The following is a 13132-nucleotide window of genomic DNA, read 5'->3' as shown; positions in this document are numbered from 1 at the left end:
TTTAGAGCTTCCAGTTAAAATGGAAGTTTAAGTAATTATCGGGCAGGATATTCTCGATAGCATGCCAGGCTCTCAGAGAGGGATAGAAGTTTTTAGAGTGGCGTCTAATCACCCTTGCAGGTGTTCCCATGGTTCAAACCATATTTAAACCCTATCAAATATGGTTCGGTAATCTTGTATTAGGTGTCTTATGCAAAATAGCTGTGTAGTCCAGAAAGTGTCCTGGAGCATGGCAGTGACTGAGTAGTGGAGGTAGCAGAGCCTGCAAGCTATCTGTGGTGTATTCGTATGCCAAAACCAGTAAATACAATGGGTCTCATTCCCCTGACCCTGAAAGAGCCACCAATACAGCAGCGTTAAGAAGGATGAGGTGGGAGAGGCTGATAAAATCTCAAGGCCAAACGAACTAGGCTGTCAAAATGAAGAAGGATAAAAATGAGTGTCAACTTTCAATGCACGTACGCTGGCATCGGATGCATCCATCGAGGACCTGATGGTACAAGCACAAACGATCAGGTACGATATCATTGGTCTGACCAAGACAAGACGGCATCAATCACATCACGCTATTTTCGACACTGAAAAAGAATTGTTCCTCAGAACATGTGACAAAAGAGGCGTCAGTGGTGTTGGTGTCTTTGTCAACACAAACTTGGCCATAAGCGTTGATTCATTCGAATGCCTAACAACCCGAATCGGACAATTACACTTGAATAGATGTGGCTCACTGCAGGCAGTTTCTATCTTCGTTGTCTATGCACCAACATCCAATTAACGATGAAGGAGAAATTGAGAAGTTCTACATGGAGCTGGAGAAGTTCTATAAAGAAGACCACATCTTCTATAAGATCATTGTAGGTGATTTTACTGCCAAGATAGGACTGAGAAGATCAGCTGAAGAACTCCACATCAGGACCCATGTCCTAGAATGGAATGAACAGGGTGAGAGACTGTCTGAGTTCATCATGTCGACCAAAACCATCCATGGTAACTCAAAGTTCCAGAAGGCCAAATCTAAATGTTAGACATGGGAGTCTCCTGATGGACGGTTCCACAACGAAATTGACCACATCATATACAATCGACAGTTTTGTCTGACCGATGTTGCTGTTGTCCCAAAATTCCAAATGGGATTGGACCACCATCATCTTCGTGCAAAATTCTACTTCAGAGAGCGGGGAGAAAGGGCTGCAAAGTTTAAGAAGAGAACTCCCAGAACGACCACTAACTGGGAGCTCTTTGGCACTATTGCCGCAACATGGGAAGATGCCGTCATTGACAACATTGACGAGGAATACAATCGACTAGGTCAGCAACTCCATGATTGTGCAATGAACACTAAGAGAGAGAGAGCCACAAAAAGATGTCCGTCTTCGAAAACTCTTGAGCTCATTTGCCAATGTAGCTTGGCGTAAGCCTCAAGCAACTGCAAGCAAACATCCGAGCTCGCAAAGCAGTGCAGAGAAGCGATAAAGGAAGACCTCAAAGAGAGAAAAGCAGCAGTGCTGGCAGATGCAGCAGAAGCCGGGAAAAGCATTCGCAATGCCTGCCTGTCCTTTGCCAACTACAAGACCAAGATGGCTGCCCTCCGATGTCCTGAAGGATCTATCACATCTTCCAGAAGGGCAATGGAGAAGATTATCCATGACTTCTACTCGGATCTCTTCGATAGCCACATCCACCTGCCCACATACCAAATTCTGCAGGATGAATATGTCGTTCCCAGCATTCTCCCTTCTGAAATCCACCATTTCTTCAGTAAAGAAGTGAACAGCACCCAGCCCAGACAAGGTCAGACCCGAACACCTGAAGAACCTGCCATCAGTACTCATCAATACACTGCCTTGGCTCTTCATACACTACCTGAATGCAAGGTTCCATTACAAAGGAAAAGCAGCAGGACTGTACTACTGTACAAGAAGGGAGACATCCACGACATTGGCAACTATCACCCGATCTGCCTGTTGTCTGTCGTCATCCTGGATAGGATTAGCAGAACACTAGATAAAGGACAACCATGCGAGCAAGCTGGGTTCCGAAAAGGATTCAGCATCATCAACCATATCCACACTATAACCAAGCTCATTGAGTTTTTTCAGGAGTTCAAGATGCTGCTCTGTCTAATGTTCATTGATTTAAAGAAGGCCTTTGATTCTGTTGAGACGGAAGCAGTCATAAAAGCCCTAGCCAGACAGGGCATTCAAACTCAATACATCAGGATCCTCCATGAGCTGTATTATGGATTCATTACCAGAATCTCACCATTCTACAAGGAAATGATCATCCATGTCAAGAGAGGGGTTTGGTAGGGTAATACCATTTCACCGAAACTCTTCAGTGCCACCCTCGAGAACATCATGCAATGACTGGAATGGGAAGGAATGGGAGTGAAGATAGGCGGTCACCAACTACACCACCTCCGCTTCGTTGATGACATCATTCTAATAACAACAAACATTAGCCAAGCGGCACAAATGCTGGCCGACTTTGACCATGAGTGTGGAAAGGTTGGACTACAGCTGAAAATGGTCTCGTTTCTGACATTTCATTCACTCTCAACGGAATGAACATCTCCAACTGCAACAGTTATGTGTACCTAGGTTGAGAAGTCAACATGACGAATGACCTGGCACCTGAGTTGCGCAGGAGGAAGAGAGTGGCTTGGAATGCCTGCAAGAGCATCAAAGAAATAGCTAAGAGGACAAAGAACCTCCGGCTCTGAGCACATCTCTTCGATTCCACTGTTCTTCCTGCATTAACATACACCTCAGAGACCTGGGAAAACAGGATGAGAACACTATTCGGGTCTCCCAAAGAGGAATCAAAAGAGCTATGCTTGGAGCGCCACACTTCACTCAAATGAGAGAAAGAATCCGGAGTTCTGACCACCGTCAATGGTCAAAAATCAGGGAAACTGTCTTCTTTGCCGAGGCGTCAAAGATCAGATGGGCTGGACACGTAATGCGATTTGGAGATGACTGCTTTCACTGACACCAGAGCCATTACCGACTAAATTCCTCAGGACACCAAAACATCGCATGGCTTCCCACCTATGAGATGGTCAGACTTCTTCATCAAGACCCTGAACTATCAGTTTGAGGCTCTTCATGTTCCTAGATCGAGCAGACACCACTGGGCTACACTAGCATGCGACAGGGACAAATGGAGACGTTACTGGGGCTCACTCGAGCAAATCAATGAGTAATGGGATGTCAAGTGATCAAGTGATCAAGTAATTATCGATTGTTAATACTATGCTAATTGGTAGGGTTAGGCATTGACTAGGGTCCAAGTTAGTATAAATTGAGGTTAGGATTAGGATTAAGGCTAGGTTAGTGATCTGTCAGGGTTAGGTTTTTGTTGTATTTAATTTTTGTTGTATTTAAATTTAAGGATATAAGTTATTTATAGGCTGATTGTTAAATTTAGGCTAATTAATAGGTTTCAGCAAGGCTATGGTTAGGATTAGGATTAGGACTAGTGTTAGGGTTAGGATTAGGTTTTTGTAGCGGTTAGGTTTTTGTGAGATTTGGCTGTTTATAACATGAAAATAAAAAATAAGGATTGGCCAGTGGTTAAATTTAGGCCATTTGGTAGATTTAGGTATGTATGATCTAGGGTCAAAGTTGGTATAGGATGGGTTTAGTATTAAGATCAGTGCTAGGGTTTGGTTTTGGATTTCTGTAGGGTCAGGCGTTAGATTAGGCTATATTCAAAGCTAAAAATGCAAGTTAAATATAGGGTGATTGTTTAATTTAGGTTGAATTTTAGATTTAGAATTTGAATTAGAGTTAGTTTTAAGATTAGGTGTTGTGTAAGGTTAGGTTTTAGGTTTGGCTGTTTTTATAATTATAAGGTTAAAAAAATGAGAACTGAGTGATAGCACAGCGGTAGGGCGTTTGCCTTGCATGCAGCCAGCCTGGCCGAGCCGGGTTTGATTCCTCCACCCCTCTTGGAGAGCCTGGCAAGCTACCGAGAGTATTCAATATGCCAAACACAGTAACAAGAAGTCTCACAATGGAGACGTTACTGGGCCCACTCGAGCAAATAGACGAACAACGGGAGGACAGTGTGTGCGAAGGTTAAAAATAAAGGTTAAAGTTAAATATAGGGCAATTGTTAAATTTTGGCTAGTTGTTAGGTTTAGCCTTAGGCTAGTCTCAGAGTTAGTATTGGGTCAGAGTCAGTAGTAGGTTTAGGGCTAGGATTGGGGTTCTTACAAAGGTTAGGTGTTGGATTTTTCTTTGTTTAAAGTTAAAAAAAAAAAAGCTAAATGCAAGTTAAGTATATGGTAATTATTTAATTTTGACTAATTGGTAGGTTCAGGCCTACCCTATGGAAAGGATTTGTGTCGTCATAATGCATTTTATCTCCAGGCTTGTAAGTGGCCTTGCTTATCATTGCAAGACACACGCACCCTTATTAGTGACACACTGGTGAGCACTGCACAGTATCTGCTTTCACTGACACTCCTATTCAGGTCTTTCCTTGCATGGAATTTACATTCTGTATAGATAAATTTTTCAATATGACATTTTAATGGGTATTTCTAGCAGAGTCCAGAAATCAATTAGAACCGTTGCCCACAAAGAAATCCTTTTTTTTAAGACAAAAAAAGGCAAGGTGCCAACAGAAGGTCTCATTTGAAAAGAACCCATTTTACTGAGTGCAGATCAGTGTCCTAAAGCATCCGCCCGCTTTCCCAGCTGCCTGTAGCGGGGTTCACACGCCAGCCCTTCAGGCCAAGTTGAGTTTCTCTACTTCCTGAAGCTTGTGGTTTAAGTTGCAGCTCACTTAGTTTGAAAGTGTAGCTTAGGAACGGGTCCTGAGTGCCTGGCTGATCACTGTTGGGTGATCACTGTTTCATTGGTGATCATTGGTGATCACTGTTTCACCCCTTAGTTTTTTAGTCCCTTTATAATCCAGAGCATGATATTGTGATTTTTCTCAAGCATCTGCAGGGGCATTTCTCAAGACTTTCAAGAGAAAGTAAGCCATGAGCACAGTGCACTGAGCACTTCCAAGGGTCACTTCTGAGCACGTGGTACTGAGAATTAAACTCAGGTCTCCTGCATGCAAATCCTATGCACTGGTCCATTGAGCTCTAATCCTAAACATCTCTTCTTAATGTTGATGTAGTTAATTTAGCAATCCTTATAACTTTCTTGTATTAATGTCACAGGGAATGTTGAGCCATTGGAGATTGATGTGGCATGTATGGGTGCTTGCTGATAGCTCTGTCATCAGACTCTGAGTGTAAGAGAGAACACAAAGACATGAGGTCTTGGAGGTGTAAGATTCTGTCCTAGATCTGAGTAAAGATTTTCACGTGCAGTTCAGGAATGTAATGGTTCCTCCGGTGTCTCTCTGGTAGGCTTCTGTGTGAACAGCAATTAATATGCTCTCCTGCACACACTGTAAGAGCTGCAGGTGGTATAGAGACTTGTTGACTTTTATTCACAGTCTTATAAACACATTACTTAAAAAATTTAATGGCCTGACAAGGGCCAGACCATACTGTAGTAGGTAGGACAATTGCCTTGTATGTGATCAGCTGAGGTTTTATCCCCAGCACCACATATCCCGTAAGTCCTGCCAGGAGTAATCCCTAAACTCAGAGCAAAGAGTGATTCCCTGAGCACAGCTAGGTGTTACCACCCTCTGCACCCCCACACCCCCACACTCAGCAAAAAAAAAAAATCTTATGTAATTTGTCCATGCCTCTTTAAGTATCTATTTTTTTCAGTTAGATCTGAGAGGCCTCATTATTTCCCATTTAAAATATTACTGAGGGGACGGAGAAATAGTATAGCAGGTAGGACACTTGCCTTGCATGCTGCCAACCTGGGTTTGATCCCCGGCACCTCATATTGTTCTTGAGTGCAGAGCCAGGAGTAACCCTGAGCATCACCAGGATGGCCCAAGTGCCAAAAAATAAAACAAACCAAAAAATCATGTTGAGTTTTGCTTTCAATGATTTTATGTTTGTGTGCTGGCTTTCTTTCCATTCCTAAAGGGCTGTCTATTGGCAAATGCAATTTGCTTCTCTATTTGTTATAATAAAAATACTATTTAGAAACCTAAAATTCTCTTGATCTACGACAGTGTTTCCGAAAGTGGGCAATACTATACCGTGGGGCCACTGGAATGACCCAGAGGGTGGGATGGCGGTCGCCTCAGGTGTAATTGAGGGGTTCACTTTCTGATTGTTCACTTTTAAAAGGAGACTTTCCAAAGGGCTGCTGAGTGATCACTTTTCTGAAAAGAGCTGCTCAGTTGAATGACTTTGGAACCTCTGCTTTATTGCCGGATGTATATTTGGAGTCATTTCATGGCTGCCGAGTCTTAATCATGGCACAGCTCAGGTTGCTGGCAGGAAAGTGATGACACCCTCAGAGGGGATCATTAAAAAAAGAATTACAGGGGCTGGAGAGATAGTACAGGAGTTAACGCACTTGCCTTAGATGAGTCTAGCTCTGGTTCAGTCCCTGCCACTGCCAGGAATGATGCTTGAGCATGAGCCAGAAGTAAGCCATGAGCACAGTTAGGGGTGGTCCCAGGTCCCCACACTCAGAAGTTGAATAGCCATGCACCATGGTGTCCGTAGTGGAATGCCTCAGGAGAAAGGGGAGCAGCACACAAGTGGTGTCTCTAGGAGAAGATTCTGGATGATGTCAACACCCCACCAGCCAAAGGAAGAGAAATAAATATCCTAGACCCTGTTCCCTCCCTCCATTCTCCAGATTGTGTTCTCTTTCTGGAAGCTAGGGAGTCAGGTGATGGGGTACAGTAGAGTGGGGAAGAGATCAGAGCAAGACAGGAAAGCAAACACAAGTCACCAGTTCACCCATCTCTTAGATGAAAATTGTCATAACTCCATTCATCTCAGCCTTTGGAACTTGGTTTTTTGCACATAGACAGCTGTGCATTGGTCCTGGCCCCCTTTACTTTGAGCACCTTCTCCCTACTTTCCACCATCTTCACCCTGACATGCTTCCAGCCTCCTTAGTCACTGCCCTGGGGCCTGACATGGGCAGTTATGTGTGGCAAATACCCATTCTTTGTGGCTGGGAAGAGTTGATCCATCAGTTCAAGTGGAGACGCCCACATGACCAAAGACCTGCCTTTCTAGCAGGCAGCCCAGGATGATTCTACCCTCACTCTTACCTTCTCCTTTTCCAGGGTGGAGCTTCAGCATGGGCTCAGCTTACCAGTTCCACAGTTGGCGTGTGTTCGTGATCGTCTGCGCACTCCCCTGTGTCTCCTCCGTGGTGGCCCTCACGTTCATGCCCGAAAGCCCACGCTTCTTGTTGGAGGTGACGTCTGCTCCTACAGATACTCACGGAGACCCATAGATGGGAAGGGGGTCCTTGTTAATTCTAGAAAAGTCCCTATGCCTCTCAAGGAAATAAATGTTGCCTTCCTTCTATGAAACTCGGGGAAGTTTAGTTTCATGGAGATTGGCTTTAAACAAGCAGTATGATGGCGAGAGAGATTATATTATATATATATGTATATATATATATATATCCAATGGATATATATGGATATATATATGGATAAGGTTTATATATATGGATAAGGATATATATATGGATATATATATGGATAAGGTTTTTGTCCTGTGATGCAGCTGACTCTGGTTTTATCCTCAGCACTCCTGAGAGTTTTATGAGCACCATTAGGAGGGAGTCCTGAGCACAGTGCCAGGAGTACAAAGAGTGAACCAGTGTGTGTGTCCCCATAGCCCAAGAAAATAAAAAGGGAAATAAATAAAACAAGCAGCATGTGAAAAAGCTGCCTCATGGTCAAGAAGTACTCATGTTCTTCCTCAAGTAACTTTTTGTTCAAGGAAGAGAGAGTATGGCCTCTCGATTTGTGAATGAAATTTTACCATCTAAAAGTGCTATTTCTAGTAACAAGAACTTCCATTGAATTGCTGGTGTGTTCATTATGTTCAAGGAGACCATATATACCACTGGGAGGTACTAAAAGCATTTTGCACAATTGTACTTCATTTGATCAGACAATACAAGATGGTAACTGGGAGATATTAATATTTTGCCTCCTAGCACTTCTCTGTCTTCTCATGTTTCTTAGGTTGGAAAACACGATGAGGCTTGGATGATTCTGAAATTAATTCATGATACAAACATGAGAGCACGGGGTCAGCCTGAGAAGGTCTTCACTGTAAGTACTGATTCTTGATCCCCAGTAAATTCTCTAGGCCAGGAGCCAGAACCCTATTTCTAAAATCTCCAAATCATTTTTGGAAACTCTAATTTAATAAAAAGTAAATTCATGGAATGGTTTAGTAGGAACCGTGTTTTGGTTGTTGGTTTTGTTAATTGATTTTTTTAAAATCTTTTGTCATATGCAGTCACATACGACACTGAAAGTGCTTATTCAGTTGGGACCTTTCAGGCAGTCACAAGGGATATATATATAAATATATATATAAGTTTTTCATAAATAATATAAATAGGGTACTGATCAATGTATGACTGAAATGTAATCACAAAAGTGTATAAATCTATAACTGTATCTCACGGTGATTCATTAAAAAATATTTTTAAAAAATCATACTGAAGAACACAGCCCTCCCATTGTTCATTGATTTGCTCGAGCGGGCCCAGTAAGGTCTCCATTTTGAGACTTGTTGTTACTGTCTTTGGCATATTGAATACATCACGGGTAGCTTGCCAGGCTTTGCTGCCGTGCGGGCGAGATATTCTTGGTAGCTTGCCGGGCTCTCCAAGAGGGGCAGAGGAATCGAACCCGGCTCTGCCAGGCTGACTGCGCACAAGGCAAACGCCTAAAATTTAAAAACAACTAAGTTAAAATAAATAATATAATATAAATAATATAATTTATATATTTAAAATTTATATAACAATATAAATAAATATCAAATATAGTCCCCAAAATATGTGAAAATAATCCCTGATGAAAGAGTCCTTTGATATCTTATTTATTATTCATAGTGTGAAGATAGACTTCAGTCTGACCTCTACTCAGATCCTCATAATTCTTACTTATTTTAATAAAAATTATTCTTTGGTAAAAAATATTCCTGCAGGGGCCGGGGATAGTCCCAGGATAGGATGCTTGCCTACTGCATGTATTTGACCTAGGTTCAGTCCCCAGCACCATGGGAAAGTCTTGCTGAGTGTCACCTCAGATACCCAGGAGCACTGATTGGGAGGCTCTGATGATCCCCTGGTACAACAGGGCCCAACCGACACCAGTCTTAGGCCCTGGCTCTAAACTACTAGCCCAGTCTGACAACTCTCTCGAGTGACCCCTGGGCCCTCCTAACACCTCTTGGAATCCCTTCCCTGCTCATCCTCCCCTCTACCCGCCACTGCCAGATACTTATGCAATGTAATGGAGAAAGGAAGACCAGTGATGAATGTCCTTCACTGTGAATCGAGGTAAAACCATTGGGTAGATTCTTCTTCAGTATTAAGGATCAGGTGGAGGATCTGAGACATAATCTGGAAACTCAAACCATTCTCAGCCATATGCCCGTAAATCTCTTACCAAAGACCTTCTAAGACTGTCTTTGGGGCTTTGCTGCCATGCTTACCTGTTTTTCTCCTGGAATGACACTTGTTTTAAGTTACCAAGTCTACCCATGGTGAGCCATGCTGAGATTATTCTTTAAAGATTAGGTGGGTCTAAGGTTGGCACACTCCAAAAGAATGGGTAACCTCTAAATTGTTTTGACAGTGACTTTGCTTGTGTCATTTATACACGGCTTTCATGGACTGTCATTTTGAAGTAGATGAGAGTATTATTTACATGTGGTTTTCAAAACCATTATATGATTCCACATGACAAATTGGTCTTTTTCCTTTTAGATGTACAATACTGAGAATTTACATTCATTTCTCCAATATCTGTGTATAAAACTCTTTTTTTCTTTGCACCTATTTAAATATTGTTGTTTTTCATAACATCTCTTTTGAATCTTTAGCACTCTCATAGGAGAATTCATCTACTCCAAGCACTTCTGTTTTCTGATGAACCATCCCTAAAACTCCAGATATGCTTGTCAATGAGAGCTTTGAGGCCATCCCTCTACATACTGTAGGACTTCAAATTCTTATTTTCTAAATCTGAACTCATCACCTTCAGAGTCTTCACACATTGGGAACCATAAAATGGCTCATTTGAGAGCTCAGAGAACTTGTCCCGCAAGCATAGGTCTGCAAGTTCAACCCCATGTGCCACAACATGCTCCTGAGCACTCAGGACAGTCCACTGCTTGAGATCCCTGGCAAGAAAGTTCTGGAAGAAAGTTCAGTAATTTAATTTCCAAAGCAATACTGTCAACCCCACTAGTGGTCCAGTGATTCCCCAGCAAGGAAAAAAGGGCCTTCAGGCTTCTGTCTTGTCCTGAATTCTGCCAGCAAGAGCCTCTCTAGAATTTTATTTTGCTTTTTCCTTTATCCTCCTTATATCCAATGATCACTAACCCTTTTATTCTCTGTCCTAAAAATTACTCATCCTCATCCATTACTTTCCAGCCTTTACTGCCACTGATTTGGTCCAACGCTCATTATTCACTATGTTTCGTGAATACAAAATTCTTTGTGGTTGACCAAAACACTGTAGTCTTCCTACTTGGAGATCCCGCCAAGTACTTTTGCATGAATGCCAAATGACAGCATTCTTCATAAGCCCCAACTCAGATTTTTTTTATCCAGACAATCTCCTCTCTCTCCCAGGTCAACTTTAATATCCTGAACAACTTGTCTCTCCCATCTGATACAGAATTTGATGCGGATTCTTTTCATTGTGTGTGGGATTGTTGAAATCGTGTTTGATGTTTGCAGCTGCAGGGTCTAGTGTCAGTCCTGTCACTTCTTTTCCGGTTTGTTTCTGGGCCACACCCAGCTGTTTTCAGGACTTACTCTTGACTCTGCACTCAGGGCTCACTTCTGGTGGGGTTCAGGTAACCACATGAAGTACTGATGATCGACAGGACTGCAGCATGCAAGACAAATGCCCTTCCGACTGGACTATCTCTCCAGCCCCAGCCCTATTACTCCTAGGTGCCAGTCAATAAACAGGCAAGATAGGTGGAGTAGAGAAGAGTTCCCAAAGTCATATGTTGAGTGATAAAAACAAATTTATGATTAGTAATCTGGACTATCACAAAATAACAGCATGGATTATTTATCAAGTGAGGCCATCATTTTCTTTTCTTTTGTGCATCTTTGGGTGCTTATTCACATTTCAGATTTCAAGTGCTTGACAAGGAACAGTGAGACTGACACACATAACAAAGGAAATAAATAAGCAGTGTTGGCATGGAGATAGGGAGAAAAGGATCCTCATCCACTGCTGGTGGGAATGTTACTGGTCCAGTCTTTTGAGTAATCAGTAAGGACACTCCTCCAAAGACTTGAAATTGAACTTCCATTTGACCCAGCTGTTCTACTTCTTAGCATCTACCCCAAAGATCCCAAAACTCTATCAGAAAAGATATTTTCATGCCTATGTTCATTGTAGAATTATTCACAATAGCCCAAATCTAGAAACTACCCGTGTCCAAAACCAGATGAAAGATGAAATGGTGGTTCATAGACACAATGCAAGTCTACTTGACTATAAAAAAAGATGAAATCATGTAATTTGGTGCTACGTAGATGGATAGATTTGGAGAGTATCATACTGAGTGAAATTAGTCAGGGGAGGGATAGATACAGAATGATTTCTCTGATATGTGGGATATAAAGAAACAGAAGGGAGGGGTCTGAAGTGATAGCACAGTGGGTAGGGCATTTGCCTTGCATGCGACTGACCTGGGTTCAATTCCCAGCATCCCATATGGTCCCTCGAGCACTGCCAGGAGTAATTCCTGAGTGCATGAGCCAAGAGTGACTCCTGTGCACTGCCAGATGTGACACAAAAAAAGAAAAAAGAAAAAAGAGGGGATTAATACCCAAAGACAACAGAAATTGAGAATTGGTCTTCAGTAGGAAGTTTAACCACAGGGATAGGGGATGAGGGTAAACTAGGATATGTCTGGTGGGGAGGAGGAGGGTCACACTGGGACAACAATGGAGGGAAACAGATATTCTGGTGGAAGGTGTGGTGCTGGAATGCTTTATGCATAAGATTCTAGCATTGGGCTATACCCAGTAGTGCTGATGGACTAATCCTGGATTAGTGCTCAGGAGTAACTCCTAGTGGTGTTTGGGGAAACCATATGACAAGGTCATCATTTTCATCAAATGTGTGGATCTTTATTACATACCCAGGAAGAGGCTACAGTCTCCCACGTTATGGTGTGAAAGATGCAAAAAGTCCCTACATCAATTGTCGAAAGACAGCTTGGTATCTGGGTTCTCAAATATAGTTGCTACTTTGGGTGTCATCAGGAAAATCTCTCAACATTATCCCTGGTAGAGGTAATACATACACAGTATTTGTCAAATTCTTTAAGAAAAAAAAAACCTGATCTGATTAGGTTAGCTCATAGGATCAGATAAGACAGACACAGAAAGAAATCATTAAACATTTTTCCCTCTTTCCAGTGCTCTTTCTTTTTGTTGTCAATAAAACTTCTGTTTCTTGGATCTTTTCTTTGACCGAAGAAGACTAATTAAAAGAGATCACAGTGGCAGCCCCTGGTGCTGGGCTACCATCTCCTATTCACCTTCTTTTACTGGAGGACTGGGGTTGATGCTGATTGTTGAGGCTCATCCTCTTGACCTCATTGCATGGTCCCTGGAGGAATTTGCTGACCAGCTACTGTCACTTGACTGTGAGAGAATGCTAGTAGAGATGCTCTAAGAATAAAAGTTTGATATAATAACTTTGCTTAGGACCCATATTCATCAAGTGAGTAGGTTCCATACTGCTATTCCTATACATTTTGTTCAAGCTCAAGAATTCTTAACTGAGGAGCTGATCTCGATGGATAGTTTATATGTTCACTTGCATTTTTGTAGCAATGATTCAGAAAGGTCCTTTCGGTTTTATTTTATTACCATTGGCTCTTCCCTTCCCCGTCCCCATTTCTCAATTGGTTCCCATCTCAGTTCATACCTCCTTTAGTTCTTCTAGGTACCATTCATATGTGTATGTGGTCCATTAATGCCAATGGTCTCCTATGTAC

General features: G+C 42.2%; 1 protein-coding gene across 1 annotated transcript in view; it reads left to right on the top strand.

Moving 5' to 3' along the window:
* The window catches only part of SV2C (synaptic vesicle glycoprotein 2C), a 171882-nt gene that overhangs the window by 137688 nt on the left and 21062 nt on the right, over positions 1-13132 (top strand). Inside the window, exons 4-5 of the mRNA XM_056112502.1 lie at positions 7183-7316; positions 8101-8190. Coding sequence (XP_055968477.1) covers positions 7183-7316; positions 8101-8190 — 224 coding nt within the window. The remainder of the gene's footprint in view (positions 1-7182; positions 7317-8100; positions 8191-13132) is intronic.

The sequence above is a fragment of the Sorex fumeus genome, unplaced genomic scaffold (genome assembly GCF_029834395.1).
Source record: "Sorex fumeus unplaced genomic scaffold, SorFum_2.1 ptg000018l, whole genome shotgun sequence".
Lineage (NCBI taxonomy): Eukaryota > Metazoa > Chordata > Mammalia > Eulipotyphla > Soricidae > Sorex > Sorex fumeus.
The sequence above is the reverse complement of the archived record's forward strand: the minus strand, read 5'-3'. Positions and strand labels throughout refer to the sequence as shown.